Source organism: Camarhynchus parvulus, chromosome 2 (assembly GCF_901933205.1).
Source record: "Camarhynchus parvulus chromosome 2, STF_HiC, whole genome shotgun sequence".
Lineage (NCBI taxonomy): Eukaryota > Metazoa > Chordata > Aves > Passeriformes > Thraupidae > Camarhynchus > Camarhynchus parvulus.
In genome coordinates this window covers 47,418,803-47,435,660 of record NC_044572.1, presented here as the reverse complement: position 1 = coordinate 47,435,660, position 16,858 = coordinate 47,418,803, and the positions used below count along the sequence as shown (strand labels likewise).

General features: G+C 38.0%; 2 protein-coding genes across 2 annotated transcripts in view; one reads left to right on the top strand and one right to left on the bottom strand.

The window, feature by feature from the left end:
- Positions 1-3,720, top strand: part of AOAH (acyloxyacyl hydrolase) — a 72,891-nt gene extending 69,171 nt beyond the window's left edge. The window contains exon 22 of the mRNA XM_030971447.1: positions 3,383-3,720. Coding sequence (XP_030827307.1) covers positions 3,383-3,511 — 129 coding nt within the window. The 3' untranslated portion in view covers positions 3,512-3,720. The remainder of the gene's footprint in view (positions 1-3,382) is intronic.
- Positions 3,721-4,334: 614 nt separating this feature from the next.
- Positions 4,335-16,858, bottom strand: part of ANLN (anillin actin binding protein) — a 29,535-nt gene continuing 17,011 nt past the window's right edge. The window contains exons 20-24 of the mRNA XM_030971446.1: positions 16,458-16,570; positions 11,867-11,953; positions 10,260-10,367; positions 8,725-8,897; positions 4,335-8,392 (exon numbers count right to left, since the gene is read on the bottom strand). Of these exons, the coding sequence (XP_030827306.1) occupies positions 8,269-8,392; positions 8,725-8,897; positions 10,260-10,367; positions 11,867-11,953; positions 16,458-16,570 (605 nt within the window). The 3' untranslated portion in view covers positions 4,335-8,268. The remainder of the gene's footprint in view (positions 8,393-8,724; positions 8,898-10,259; positions 10,368-11,866; positions 11,954-16,457; positions 16,571-16,858) is intronic.

Genomic DNA, 16,858 nt, shown 5'->3' with positions numbered 1-16,858 from the left:
AAAGTTTTACTTTCTCCTGACACAAATGCCTCTGGCCAGGTATGGGTTTTGTAGCACACAGGGCTGCCTAGCGGGAGAGGATTGATTCCATGCAGCTTGTCAAGTGAACAGAAGCTCTTGCTTCCATCCCTGCAGCTATTCCCCACACCTCACAGGCAGCTTGATAAATACAACAGATAAGATTCCGAGCCAGCACATTTCTGCTGAATTTTCCCTCTGTAGATATCGAAGCACCTGACAAATATTTTCCAATTTTTAGATTGAGAAGCACTATAAGGAAAGCATAAAAACCTTAGCTCTTGCCTTCAGTGCAAAGAAATTTTGAAGTTTGGGATGAAGGAACCACTCTCCCTTTCAACCCAAGGCTGAGCTGGCACATTGTGATCACTAAGTGATCCCTAATCACTGTGGTACAGCAATGGACAAGATAAGGTGGTGTGTCAGCCTCTGAATTTCACCTGCTGTTTATCCACTGTATCTTTAATTAAAAAAAAAAAAAGTTGTCTACTGGTATGCAGAAGCAGGTGTTAGCACATATATCCAGGAGTCCAGAGGTCCAAACATTCTGGAGGGATGTGGGAGGGAATTGAACCTTTGTAACTAAAGCTTACATTCCTTGCAAGGAGAAGGAAAAGAAAATAAGAAAAAAGGCCACACTTGCCCTGTCCCATAAGAGCTATTGCAGTTTTTCATGCATTGGAGAAAGGCAAGGTTAGGCACTCAGGCAGGAAAAAGTATCCCCCATGGTCCCCACTCCAGGCAATATTCTATATGAAAAAATCATGAAAGATGGGATAAACACCAAGTATTGATTTGTTGAGCTGGGCCCAGAATCACATTCTCTTCCTGTAAATTTCTTGTGAGAAAAGGGTTTTCCTGCATGTTGTAAGTTGCAAAACAGGAGGGAGCAAACAAAACACTCATAATTGGCATAACTGCATTTCAGTGAAGCGTCAAAGCTAAAATTCACCTCCATAAAATTGTTTCCAAAATATGCAGCTCAGGATGGAGGTGGAGGAAATTTACACTATTTACTTTTTACACCTAAAAGCAAAGTGATTCACTCAGTCCTCCCAAGTTCCCTCTAGAGTATTTTTGAGACACCATTCCCCAAAGTCCGGCTTGGTTGTCCTTGGAAAAAATCTGACTTGCCCTTCCCAGTGACTATAGAGGGAGCCCAGGGATTTTCTTCAGCATCTCCTCCTTACTACAAAATTTCACTGCAAATCCTTGTGAATGCCAGATGGCTTCAAGGACACCACTTCCCTCTAGAACAGTCGATTACTTTGTTTGGATGACAGGGCCATGCATTTCAACAGGATCCTGCATAAACGGCTCCATTTCTTGCTTTTATGATGTTTCCAGGGAGAATGCAAAAGCCCTGAGCATCACAAAATGGAACCAGAGACGCTTGGAAGATTCTTAATGTTTACATACAGGCAGGAAGGCACAGCTTGAGTGTGATTAGCTTCTCCCTTTTTCTTCCTTAAGTCATAGCAAAGCACATTCCAGCCAGAAATAAAGTGGAAAAGCTGAAGTGACGCATATCAGATGAGTTGGGTATTTACACTTGGCTGAGAATCATGCCTATCACCTGTTTGGTGCAGAAGGGGAAAGCAGATAGCCAGAAGCTGCTGAAAAACCACAGCTGCCTCCCAGTTGCAGTCACCCAGAGCTCTGTGAGGAATGGGTAATACTTCCTTTAAAAACTTGCTTAGGGGTTGTCATCTTCACAACAACAAAAAGAAAATAATTGCAAAGCTTATAAAAATTATACCACGTCTCAAAGTACAAGAACTCTGGAATTTAAAAAAGACCTGCAAGAAAGCAATTTCCAGAGTCACAAACCCTTCTCTGCTAAACTACTCATCCAGAATTAATTATTGAAATCAGCCGGATGTCAAGAAATTATGTGTGCACAGAACCTAATTCAATTTAGGGCAGTCTAAGCACACATACCTTAGAGTCAGCATTAGTCTGAACACTGTAGAGCATACCTCCAGTGGTACCTTTGCAAAAGATGTAGGGTTTTTTAAACCACCCACCCAATCAATTAACCAACCCCATCTTTCCTGCTAAAAACACACATGGAAGGCTTAGGGAGGTTTGTGAAGGAGGTTTGGAGATCACCATGCCAGAATGGACCACTCTGACAGGGTCAGGTCTCAGCTCCCTGGCTGCCATAGGGTGTCCCAGGATAATGTTTGATCACAGAAACTGCAACCAGGAGAAAACCCTCTTAAGAAGACTTTGAGAGACCAGAGTCTAAGAGCCTCCACCCCATAAATGTTACTCTTTGTACATGAGCCCTTAAATAAAAGAAAGACATTTGTCTTCCAGCCCATCATTAGAGCTTCTTTTAAAGCACAGGATTAAAAAAGTAGCACATAAAAAATTGCCACAGGCTCCAGTATCTTCCCAAACTCCAAAATAACAGTACTCAAATAGCTTGATTTCAAAAACCCACCTTGGCCCTTAAAAAAAGAAGGCTTTGTTAGCCTTATTTAAACCTCATAATTGCAATCAATATCAGTGTGTTGAAAAGTTTGGATTGAAGATAAAGTTCCCATATAGGCCAAATATTACTGCAGGTCAGGAGTATAATAAAAATGCCTTGGAAGGCTATAAAAACTTAGACAAGGGAGACTCAGGCTTTTCTCTCTGTCCCTTTCTGCTACCACTGATGTTTTTCACCCTGGCAATACAGCAGATAACATTTCTCTTTGGTACATAACTTCTAGGGCAAAAACCTCTGTGAAAGCTGGAGGGAGACTGATATTGAGGAGAAAAGCTACTCTATCATTTCTGCAGGTCTCATGGGGAAAAAAACTCTGAAGACAACCCAGTAGCAGGTGCAAACTTAGAGCATCAGACACAGTTAGTTATGAAACTAGAAATAATTGGGCCTTTTTTTACTCAACACCTGTGGTTTCCTCCCAGCAGAGCACAGAGAACATTTATTAGAAGTACCAAAGGCATTTGGGAGCATAAAATCCTTTGGACTTGCAAGAGTTTTATGCATTATACCCAGGTGGTGCTTTTGACATACTTTCAAAATTTTTCATTGGAAAAAAAAATCAGGCTTCAGGGCTTTTAAATAGTAGTTTATGGACTAAACACCATAGGCATCTGGAAATGGCTGGAGACAGACTATCATTATTAGACAAATGACAGGTCGGGGAGTTGCAGATATATGGCCCTCACCCTATTTTTACTGTTCAGAAGGATTTAGCCCTGCTCAAGCAGCTGGAATGGGGTATTTGCTTTGGTTAGAGGTTACAGTCCATCACATGGTTATACTGGGCAGTCTGCCTTATGGTGGGGTCTTCTAAACTCTGGCATTACAGAGGCACAAGAAATTGATAGCATTTGTGGTTTGCAGATTGCTGCAGCCCTTGGAACAAGCATTACCTGGCAGAAGGCACTACATGAGTGGCCTCAAGTGCTTGGCAAGGAGAATCCATTCAACGATCAGATTGAAGCCATATTCAAAGATCAAGGTGGACACTGACTTCCCAACTGCTGGAACCCTCACGCAATTGATGACGGCGCTTCCACGAGTCAAGATGATTAAAGACACAAAAAAGGGGGGAAAGGAAGTTATCAGAGCCAGTAGGAGTAAAACTAACACAAGAGAATTCTTTCCAGTTTGTATCTCACCTGCACAAGTAGACAATGCTTTTTCTGTGGAGATACAGAAATAAAAATCAAGGGATAGCTGCCAGCTAGACCATTTACTGTACCAGTTTGAAAATCTGTTCTTCTTTTTTCCACATACAGCAAACTCCTACTCCTACCTAATCTTTTTTCCTTCTGCAGAACATTTCTAGGTTTTCTATTTGTAGTGTTTCAACAGTTAATCTGATCCCAAAACGAGAGGGGGGGACCCCAAACTCATTATGTTGCTATAAATTATGTGTATGTAAGTGCCTTGACTGTCAATACATTATTTAGCTGCTATTTGCTTATTAAAGTGTGCCAGGAATCACAAGGCACTACAATTTTGATGTGCCTGGCAGCATCAGCCCAGGCTGACTGAGCACAGGTTCTCTTCCCCCATTAATAAGATATTAGGTTGACAACACTTCATGTATTTAAAAAGCAGGTTCCTTTTTCAACCTGTAATGTATCTCTGCTTTTTTTGCTTCCTAAGAAAAATAATATGCCCAGTCCTATGTCTTTTACAAGCATGGCCAAGGAAATCAGTGAAAATATTGGGCAGCCCTTACTTCATAGGCAGACTTGAAGATGGAAAATTACTGCATGTTTTCACCAGCTTATCCAATGCTCTTAGCAAAATAAATATTTAAAAATCAGAGACAGCTCTACCCTACTTGCAACCTTACTGATGATGGAGGGATCAGAGAGCATTAAGTGCCATTAATTATGGGTGAAAAAGATCCAGTAAATACCAAGCATTAACATGACATGACTAAAACACCCCAACAGCCCAAAGCTCAGGTAGAGTTGCTGTGCTCCTTGTTCTGATCACAGCCCTTGCACAAGGCTGTCGCACGTGAGGCAGCTCTTGGGCTGTGGTCCAAACCCAAGGATAGGGCCTGGCTGTAGGATGTGCACCCACTCAGCATTTTGAACCAGCAGGGGATGACCTGGCTAATACTATTTTGATTGAAGCATGTATTACTGCTTTCCTAGATCCTGATCCTCTTTATAGGGTACAGTCAATGCCGGGTTTTTATTAAGATATTAAGATAGAAATTCCTTTGGGATGACTGCTAACACTTAAGTAAATATTCAAGTCACCTACTTTAGGAAACCAGAAGGGAATACATTCCTTAATTGAATGATACTTGTTAATAAGGCCCCAATTCATTAAAGGCATTTAGATGTTACCAAAATATCCAGTCTCCCAAGGAATAGTTTCAACTCCAGAGAGGCACACCTGGGGAAGACTATTTAGTGTTAGAAGGAAATCCCCTTGCGTCCTCTAGAAATTCTCTTCAAACAACGTAACATTCCATGCACCCTGGCCAGGTAAAGCACCTCCTATTTTTGTATTACTTATTCAGGACTCTTATCTTTCATTAAATACAACACAAGGACAGAAACAAGCGCATCCACATGTTTTTACTACAGCCCAAGTACAGCACAGGCAATAATTACAGAATATCAGATTATTTTCTCTACACCAACACACAGAAGTGTAGCAATTAAAAGGGGGGAGGGAGTCATGTTTGGAAGCCTAATTTTCAAGGCGATTTCTTTGCAAATTATTGTATTTCATTTGAGGTTGGGATTTAATAACACCAATTAGAAGTTTTACTAAGTAGCAAAACTGAAATTTCCTCAACTAAAATAAGCTACATTGCCCAGAGGAAAGTATTTTTCTCTTACAGACTTTCTTACTTGTGAACTTACTGAATTTCTGAACAATGGGGAAAAAAAGGTTTCTTATAAAATTAGAACATCTATTTAAAGACAACCTGAAACCTCCACAGCCAAATCCCAAAGCAAAGCCTCTCAAAGGTTTGCCCAGTACAACTGCTCCATGCTGGATACAGGGTCTTGAAGGACACCAAGGAATGGGCTTGCCCCTGGCTGAAGGCACACCACCCAAAGCACATGCCCTTGCACCTCAAGGTGAGCTCTGCAGCTCCAAACCCAGCTGCATGCAGAAACCCGATAATACATTAACTATCTATCTTTATTAAAAAAATATGAATTTTGGGACTATTAAGCCATCAGCTTTTACAACCACTATGTCTCAATTATTTCAAATGCAAAAAACAGCTGAAGATCTGCACCCCCAAACATCAATCACTTACCCATACCACTCTAAAAATACATGTCCTATATTTAAAAAATGCTGCTGAAAAAGCTTACTTATGCTAAAGCAGTGACAAACTATGAATTCTAGTCTATTCCATTAGGTTAACTGTCTCCTGGTGCTTAGGCTGGTTGCAGGTGAAAAATGCACAGGGAAAAGAGAAATGGGAAAACAAAGTTTATCTTGGAAAGCTTATTATAATTCCATGCAATTCAAAGTTTATTAGCAGGATGAAGTTCTAGAAGAAATGGTCTGTCAAGATCTTTTTTTGGGGAGTCAGAGCATGTGAATGAATACAGAAGGGATTATGTCACTGGCTGGATCCAGCACAAAGCACACAGGAAGGTTCTCTTGATGTTACTCTGCAAATGGTTTTTACAAAGCTTTGCTTGAAATCAGACAGCAGGAACTCATTCTGAGGTACAGAACATCTAAACCTACCTGAAGCTATTTGAATTCACACAGTCTGGCCTCTTCACAAAGAATCTGCTCCAATTATAGAAAAACTACGTAACCATTGTTGCAGACTTTCATCACAAAAGAGCAGAGGAACATGGGAGGGGAGGAGGCAGCACCCAGCAGTGCCAACTAGGAAAGCCATAAGCATAGGTTTCCTGCTAAGCTTGCATCCCATGTTTTTGCTGGCTGCAGGAGCCCATGTGCTCAGAAGTCACCACACAGGTCAGCTTTTCTAACTTAACACCACCTCTAGCACTTTTCCTTTATGAGGAGAACTTCTTCTTGGGCAATGAAAGATTGGTTTCTACAAGGGATAGTAGTCCAATTAGCCTAAATAAAAATGTTCCCTTGAATGTCATCCACTTCTGTTCTTAACACCTTTTTGTGGACTTATTTCATAATTCAAAAATTAATGGTTTTTAACACTCACTTGGGAGTTTAAGAAGACAGCCTACCACACATCCACTACTGAAATTTGTTCTTGCACTGTCCATGTTGTGTTATTCTGCTGCCATATCTCTGTCACAAAAAAAATAAGTCTCTCCTCTTCATATTTGATGAGCTGCTGCACATGGACAATCTGGCCTCCAACTACAAAATTCAGCTAGCTATGTCCAAGGCTTCACATTATCAAGTGGCATTCTGGGATACTTGTACAGAATAGAATCCTTCCTTAAACACTGTACAGAGTCCAGCTTTTCTTCAGCCTACAAATTAATATCTCAAATTGCATAGATGACATGAAAAAAGCAGGGAAGGTTTTACTTTTTATTTTAAATGAATAAAATAAATCTCAATACATAGTTTGGAAATATTTAAAGATATCAGAAAAGAAAACGAGATTTAAAAGCAAGTACAAAAGGGGCAGGATGAAAACAGTATCAGGTAACAGAATTTAGTGTTTCAAGTGTGAATATATAACAGCAATAGCAACCTTAATTTTTCCACTACTGCATTCCTAGTGAAGTAATGAGCTGGAATTTCAATATGCTCAGTGAAAAGCCATAAGAACTGCAAGTTTTAACTGAGAAATGTTGCCATTTTCATGATGGGTCTGAAGTACTGCTTTTATATGCTTTGTGGACATGTATATCAAGGGGAGGAAGACCCATTCTTTCAGCCAGAGGAGTATTAGTTGGTACACAGCAGCTTTGTAAAGTCTTATTTTCAAATAAAACAAAAAACAGGCACTTTTACTACCAATTAACCTATTCCTGGTTCTCAAATGGAGAATTCTAGCTTGTAAAAACCACAAGTCCCAGGAAATACTGACGTATACAACCATAAACCTAAATTTTTCTGTCTGATTATTTTTTATATAACAGTCCTAAAAATAATATTCAAGACCTTACATTTCTATCAAAGTGCAATATACCACATACTTAATTCCACATCTGCAAATCACATAGTGTACACGCCACGCACTTATCCACACTAGTTTGTGTAAGAAATTGCAAAAGTAGTATGAATATGTTGTGCATGTTTTGTTCTGACCACAAGGATGCTGGACAAGCAGAATTATCTATACTGCATGTTATAGAATAAAATTAACTAGTTACTTCTATTCCTGATCATTACAAAAGAACCCCAACAAATGCTACAACATTAGATATTGTGCTTCAGCAGCATTCTTGTTAAGAGTATTTTGAACTATTGCTTCTTTCAGGGATCTGAGTTATCTGGAAAGCTTGTCTTTCACTAGCTAGTGCCCCTCTTACTACCCTGAAGTGTGATTTCCTGCAATAATTTAGTTGTTTAAAAAAGAGAATGCACCTAGCTAGAAGACTTCCAAAAAAGGAGTTATATAAATATTTAGCACATTTCAAAGAAGCTAATTGCTTCCTACCATACTCAAAACTAGGAAGTAAGAAGGTTTTAAAATTTTTTAAGTGAAATAAAAATACTGCATAACATAGACCTGTATAATGTTAAATACTCTCTCAAACTTAAAGCATAAGTGACCCAGAGGACTTCCAACATTTTCATTTAAATTCTTTTCTTGTGTAGTTCCCTTCCCAAGTTTAAAGCTTTCCAGAAGGTTTGTAGCAGGCATCAGGCTGCCACATGCGAAGGTCGATGAGGACTTGGTTGAGCTTTTGCATCCAAAGGTTACGTTCTTCTTTAGTATCAGCAGACAGCCAGTTCCTAGGAGGCAAGGAACCCTATGGATTACTCTCCACTTCCAATTATTTATTGTGACAAATGTCAAGCTGATCAACCACAGAAGCCCAGAAGAAATAGTAGGGTTAAAAATTAAGTCAAACATTCCACCATCCTGCTACCAAGCCACCTGGCATTTCCACTTCTAGAAAGCAGTTAGGACTAAAAGTGAACAAAACAGTTCAAGTGCCATCCAAAACCTCAGCGTTTAAATGACCTTTGCATTATTATGACAAAGTTGTAAAGCTCCTACATTACTACAACTATCACATGAGGTAAAATACCCTCCCACAATCTCCATGATTTTATGCACTCACTTTGTAACACAGAGTGTGTCTCTGCATTGGCTGACAAGGGTCTCTCGGTCATCTTCTCTCTGAGGTCGGACAGTTATTAGTTCAAAAGTGTTGGGACGGGCACAGAACTCCCTGTTGGCAGGTTCGATCTGATGATTCGTGCAGTTAGCCAAGTTTATCCGGCCCAAAGGATGCTGAAAGTGAAATCAGTTCACCAGTCAAGAGCACTGCAATCAAGAGTAATTCTGAACAACATATGCTTTGACAACTTCAATGATACTAAGTGAACACATCTTCTCTCAGTGAGTTACTCCATACGAAAAGGTGATATATGTGCAGCTGTAAGAAATTTATTTAAAAAAACATTCCATGATTTAAAGTAATCATGGACTCATATTGATATTTCTGGGTGATATGTATCTCTGCACAATGGAACAGATATAGTAGGGGTGAGGGGATGCATTTAGTAAGTTTAATATTTTTGTAGATCAAAATACAGCTGACTGTCTCTCTGAAAAGTAGTGAAACAAGTCTAGAAAATTTTCCAGAACAGAATCTGCAAAACAAACCAAAGCTTCTTGCTTGCCGACAAAAGCAAAATAGGAACCTTCTTCTTGCTTAACTTTTTTTTTTTTTTTTTACTATCTTGTCTTACAGCAGGCAGAGATTTTTCCCTCTCTCCTGGCAAGGAAAGAAAGTACATTGATATATTTTGGCAATGTCAACTATCAGCATATGGTGTTCCTCTGTTAGCAGGGAAGAAACTAAACTCAGGCATCTGGATTGGCATAGAAGTCCCAAAAGGACCAGAGTTTGTCATGGAGTTTGGGAAAGAAAATGTTCTGCCACTAAACAAGAAAGTGTTTAATGGTAAATAACTTCAGTGAATCAGAAAAACCCTCTTGAAAGCAGTCTTTAAAAGAACCTGGGAACAATTTAGTGCACTGCAGGAACACACTTAGGAGACAAGGTTCACCTCAGTGACAGATGAACCTCTGATTTGTCTCATTAGCCCAACAAGAACTTAGTTTTCTGTGAGAACCATTTAAGAAGCACCAGTTCCAGCTACAATGTGGACCTGCAAGAAGACAAGGGCTTCAAATAAGATAGTCAAATAAGATAGTTCTGCAATATACACGGATTGCCCACTCTAATTTTTTACCATATTAAAAATGGTTAGTCATTATTTTGTCTAAAACATAAGGCAACTAGATACAGTCTGCTTATTAAGCTGTACAAGTCCAATCAATTTCAATTCAATAATTAGTGATTTGATGAGCACAATGGAAAGCCTTAAGATTAAAAGGGAAATTAAATATGGATCTTCCATCACTTTCCCCCCTTTTTCTACTAGACAAGGAAGTCAGTTTCTAAGTTTGCCATGATTTAGGTCAGCTTTATGAAAAAAGTCCCCTCCATTCCCCAAGGAAGCTTTAGGAACTTGAATCCCATGCTTCACCAGTCTAAAGCCTAAACATTACTGTCCTTGACAATGAACAACTATTTGTGTAGGGCACTACAGAACTTTAGACTTAAGCTTTACAAAACAGCATTACCTTTCTTTTCTCATCATCTGGGTATGTCCAATAGGAGATACAATTTCCAGACAGCACACACCAGCGCCTATGCCATGCTCCAAATCCACTGACATCTTCAAACATGGTCTTAAAAACAAAAAATTAAATGGGGTAACTTTGTACCTTGAGCTTGGTCTGTATTTGCCTATTTTTCTACCAGAATGGTTCTGCAAGTGCAACCCTTCATAGCACTAAATGAAAGTGGAGGAAACAAAATTATACTGAGGGAGGCTTCTACTCAGACAGTGTATTTATTTTCCAGATGGTATAGAAAATTGGCTCACACTATCATTCGCAGGTTTGCAGCCTTTTGTTAAAAGGCACCTATCACTGCTGTTTAAAATGACGAGATTTTCATGTTGTTGGTGACAAGTATTCCCATTATTTTAAGGTAAAGAACAGTTATTTCTAGTATACACAGTATAAATGGTTCCTAAAATGTGTTCCAAAAAAAATTATTATTAGATATTTGAGTAATTTTTGACTTAAAAATCAAGATTAAAAAACATGCAGCTATTCAAGAGGCCACACTCAAGAAAGTTTAGTCAGTTCAAAGGAAATTAGAAATTGATTTTTAAATGTTTGTGTAGGCAGTTCTTTTATTGGATGCTGGATTTCATCCACCTTCAAGCCTCATTTCCTTAGAACTGGAATGGAGAGTTTAGTATCTGACTTCTATTCCTGATACCTCTTGAACTTACTCAAACATTTTCCCAGTTAAGGTGTGTATAGTGATTCTCACTCTTCACAATTCAGATTCTAATTTTCAATGGTGCAGGGAGTTTCCAAACCCTTATTCTGAACAAATCCAGTATGCATGTACATAATTCTTCAGATTTTACATATTGTATAGTAGAAGTAAATATGGACTTTCTCAAATTAGTACACAGAAACATAGGACAGCAAATCCATAAGCATGTGAAATGTTTGCATCTAATGAAATCTGTTCCACTTCAATTAAGTAAAGGGAAAGGAGACAGAAAGCCATGTTTGAAAAGAGTCTAAAGAAATCGTGATTTCTGGAAACACCAAAATAACAGCAAATGTTAATGTTTCATTTTCATAGCACATTTACTGCCATCTTGTGGCTATTTCAACAGTTCCAGCTCCTAGGCCCAAGTATCAGCTGCATTTTCTAGGTCCAGTTTTAGAGATGGCACAAGATTTTTCTCAAAAAAAAAATACTGTTGTTTCTTTGTCATTTAGAAAAGCTGTGAACACAGTGGAAAAAGACCCAATCTTTTGTTTTTATTAGACACACACAAATAGAGTCCTGTAAAATTTTCTGCCATTGAAATTAAAATCTCATCTAACATCACAGATTTTAGCAAGAGAAGGTTAACTGAAGTTCAAAATAACAATCAGGTGTTTAGAAGAGAGATACACAAACTCTTAAAAGGTAGCCTTAACTTAGGCATGTTTAGAAGAGAAACTAAAAAACATTTGTGGTCTGGTTCAGAGATTAAAAAAAAAAATCAAGCTAGTTTTAAGCTTCAAACATAGGTGTGACATTAAAAATTACTATATTTAATAGGACCTGTAATTTCCAAGGCAGGAGTTTGAAGTGAATACAGTAAATACCTTACCAAGAACCCTTTCTCCTCCACCAAAGAGTCCACTTGGCATTTCAACTTCAGATATATATGACCTTCCAAAGGAGACAAAAAGGGAACCTGCAAAATGTAAAACAATAATTTAATTTTGACATCTCTCAACCAAGTCTTACCAGTTCAAGCAAGCCACCTGCACCAAGATGTTAGCATTGTCTTGTTCTTAGGACCTTCAGCCAGAAAGAAGCAGTCAGTCAGACTCAAGCAAGACAGAAATAATCACTTTTGGTTTCAAGTTCATTTAGAAGCTTTCCAATAATTATTTATTAGTTTGCTCATCAGGATATATATATAAACATGCACTGTAGCTATGAAAACAGGCTCTTCAAGCATGGTTAGAAACAACAGAAGGCACCAGTCCACACCTTTCAAGCTTCTGCCTCAGTTTGACACCAAGTTGTTTGGAAAATACCAAAGTGAGCTTAAAAAGGAATGGTACTTGGATACCATAAGCATTTTTGGCAGATACTGATGTAGTAGTGCCTACTCAGATAAATCTTTATACAAAAGAAAACCTAGAAAGGGGACAAGTAATGAAAACAGTTCTAAACTAGCACTCAAGGTGTTAAAGACATGTGTTAAGTAATTTCTAACAGAAGAGGTTCCCAAGTCCTGTTTTTGCCACTGGGAAAAAAAAAAGCTTCATTACTGTATCAGAGGTCAGTTAAACAGCCATTTGATAGTCAAGAGTTTTGAGGAAGAGCATGCAAAGGTCTGCCTTTGAGCTTTCCCCAATGCCTCCACACATAATGCCTCATTACCTTGACTACTCCCATGAAATCACATCCCTTTTTTTCCCCCCCTCACATGGAAACAGGCAAACTGCTAATTCAACGAGCAAATGATGACCTGCACAGCATTCTACACACCGTATTTTATTGCTAATCTGAATAAGCAACACTGCTAAGAATCTTGAAAAGAAATCAACAAAAAATCAGAAATACACATCTTTTGTATTACTAGAAAAACCAGGAAGGTCGATCTGCCACTCAAATACAAATAAAGAACTGTTTGCCAGGTAACAGGCACAGGCACGTGTACATAGTAACAGAGTAGCTCTCAGAACTATGGAATCAACACCATTCAAAATGGAACTAAATTTTGCTAGCAGTTAAGATGAACAGGAGTAAACCTCAGTAGTTAAAAGTGCTCATCTGTGGGCCTTAGTGAGTCCTGCAGAGCACCAAAATAGGTGTTGTGGTTAGAAACTGATCACCTTTGAATTGCAGACATCCTGCAGCTTCCTCCCAGACATAAGACACACATGCACAAGCAGGTGATCATTTTCATATGTCAGATCTACTCAACTAACACAGCATTAATGGCTTGCTCCTGTACTCAGCAGGAATAGTATAGCACAGAAAAAATTCTAAGCATTAGGTAGGAGTCTCCATGACCACTTGAGAAGCAAAAAATAGTACAACACTTCCACAGAACAAAAATAAAAAAATCCAGGACTGATAAGACGACTCTAACCCTACATGGTACACCAAGGAATAATGGCATATAACCCTAATGAAGCACAGTAAAACTTATTTCTGAATGAGGGCCTCAAGAATATTTGGCCATTCCCCGCTTCAGGTTTATGGATTTTTGCATCTCAAGCTTTTTGTCAGAAGAGAAGAACCCAATTTATGAAGTTTACCAGTGAGGAACTGTGTGAGAGGCAAAGCAAAGAGGTTGTATAACACAACACAGTTTTGCAGAGCCTACAACACCATTACTAATTACTAAAGCAGGTCTCAAAACACCCTCTGGTAGACATAATGAGAAAATATTGAGTTCCAGTTAACAATATATCTCTTTCACAGAGTTAAAGGTGATGGAAAGAAAGCAGTTTGACAAATACCCAGCTAGATTAAAAGAAAACTAAAGCCCATGACTATGCTATCTTGCATTCTGGTGGGGTCACTCAGGTATTTGCCATAGGAATACAGCTTACTGTCACAGAAGATTATGTGTAAAGGGTCTCAAGAGAACTCAAGCATTTGTAAAACTGGTTTCTTAGGAGACTTTTGATTAAAAATAGCAGATGATAAGCACTAAAAGTGTCACTTGCTTAATTTTGAGAGGAAATATGAAAATTCATCTAAAACACTTTCTTCTGCAGGACTCAAGTAAACTACTAACTAGATAAAACTATTTTAATAGGTTAAAGGCAAATTATTTCTGTTAAGTATATCAATTCACATAATTTCTAAAGACAAAACATACACCAAGCAAAATATTTTAAGTGCACATTTGTGTACAAATAAGGATCTCATTTATTTGATATGTTTAGTATTTTCAAAACTTTTTGTTTAAAATGCCAAATATCTTGCTTCATCTTGTCAGAACAAGGTTAGAATAAGAAGCAAGATTACTTAGGTTCTGAGAGATTTTAATTTTCTTCAGCAGCAACAAGTTGAGTTAAACCAACATTCAGGCTGCCAGACTTTTTTCTCTGGTTCTCTTATCAGCACAGCAGCTGATTCTATGTTCTGTGTAGTTCATCAAGAAGCTGACTCAAATTTCCTGACTAGAACTCTTTAGGAACCACATCATTTTGCTCTGAAGCAAGAAACACTCTCCTCTAATGATCTAGGAAGAGAAGAAAAACACACTAGGTAAGGAGCAACCCTAGGCAACCTAAATAACTGAGTTCCAGCAGCATGATTATTATTGTGAAAGACAAGGGGTAGAATTCTGCAAGTCTTAAAAGCTTCTAACATCTTGTGTTTAGTTAGTAAATCTTTGTAAGCACTTTCTCAGAGTAAATAAAAAAAAAAAAAGCTGCAAAAATGGCCAGACAGAAATAAGCAACATGCACTAGAAAGCATTTTCCTCTTTTAAGTTAGAAACTAAAGGATCATAGCAACCTTGTCCTGGAACATATATCCCAACAGTTCTTTTTCCTCCCCTTCAAAATTTATCTAGGGAAAAAAGAAACATGCTCAATGCAATTAGTGTGGAGTTATGGTCTAGAAGAAAAAAGGACACAGTTATACACGAGTATATTTTGGTCCTTTATACCCAGAATTTTTAAAGTACATAGGTAGAAGAGAGGACTGACACTCAAAAAAACCGCTGTGGCATCAGTTTGTTCCATATTAGAAATACATAAAGCAAGCAGTTGTTTGGTACAGCCTTGGGCCAAGTCAAAACTGAAATTTTACTGAGGTAGTAATTTAACAAAAAAACCCAAACAAACCATTAATAAGAATTTCCCTTTTTGCAAGATAACTGTAAGATAACTGCATCTGCAAAAAATTAACCAAGTGATAGTTTCCCCAGAATTCTCTCTGAACATTGTGCTTTTGCTATATTTCACTAGTCCAGTCCAGCGTCCTGCCATACAATGCAAACCAATGAAGTCCAAACCTAAACTGCTGAATATAATGCAAAAGCTAATTCCATTAACTCCAAGAACAAGAGGTTTCCAATAAGGAAGCTACACACAAAGATTTCTACATATAGATCTCATTAAGAGGAACATTTATGCTGAAGAATCAAAGCTGCTACTTCTGAAATTCACATAGTCAGTAACAACAGTGCAATTTAACCATTGTCCTGCCAGCTGTTCCAGTAAAGGAATCTGCTTCTATCTACAAAAAGTAAAACTTCTAAAATGCAAGATAGGATTATTGAGATATTTTGTTTTAAGACTTATACACAAACACAATTAGTTATTGTTTTTTAATCTCTTATCAGAAGCTGAAATTGCAATAATACTATTATTGCCATAAGACTTGATTGGCCAAAAAAATCAAAATTATTTTTTTGCTGCTCTTGCGTAGCTAAAGCTGTGATTTAGTACTACCATAAACTGTAGTAACATTTGAATTAATTTAAACTAGCTTAGGATAGCTGCTGGCATAAACAGCTGTTAAAATAGGTTTCAGATATTAGATATTAAAAGGTTAGAGATTGCAATGAATGTAAGAATGTATTTTTTAAGCTTCTCATACCAAAAGCCAATAAACATTCTGTTTAGACAAGGAGCTAATGGCATAAAAGTCAATAAGAGTTCTAAAAAAACCCTTAAGATAATTTGCTTCTACAAATTTAATTGGGATATGAAAGAAAAAATTCATGCTCCTAAATATAGTCAAATGGCATTTTTTAGGTCAATTAAGTGCAGAAAAATTCAAAAACTTCATTATCATTAAAACACACTTAATGCCTTCCTTAGTGATAACTGCAAGACTAGGAGCAACAATATGAAGACCACATATAGAAATGCCAACTGCATACATCAATTTTTTGTCAGTGAAAGCAAATTGGTAATCAAATTCCTTCATTATCTTCGCATAACCCATATCTTATGCTGACCTACAGAAATGAAAGAGCACCTGGCATAGTAATCAAAGTCTCCCTGTTTATCTCAAAACAACATTTAATTCATATGATATTATATGTAAGTAAAACTACACAAAAATTGTAAATGTCTCTGTAGATAACCTATCTAGAAACCATTATATATATTTCATTTCTAGGATGGTGCTTCCACCTGAAAATTAAACCCAGACACTTATTTTTCTAGTAGCATGCAATTACCTTTGGATTAGCAACCAGTAATTTCCATTACCTTGTCCAGTGCAAATTTGGTATTTCCCACAGAAGACAGTGATAACTTGTGGGATCCAACAAGGATGAAATTCGTACTGCGTATGGCGTTTGGGCCACCTGGACTGGCCATGGCTGTGGAGAAAAGTTAAAGTGAAGTCGTACCAAAACACACAATCAGGATGCTGCAAGGCTTAAAAAAAAGTACTTTATTTGCACTACTGCATGCATGCCCTACACAGTATTCCAGAAGTGCTCTTTGCAGTGCAGCCCAGCCCAGCAGCACACTCAGAGAGAATCTTGACACACACCATTCCTCCTGAGAAGATCTTTTCTTTCAGAAACAAGGTTTGAAAACATCCACAAAGGAGAAAACAAAGCATATTAAGTCTCAGGGGGATGGAGAGCGTGCTGGGGCACACT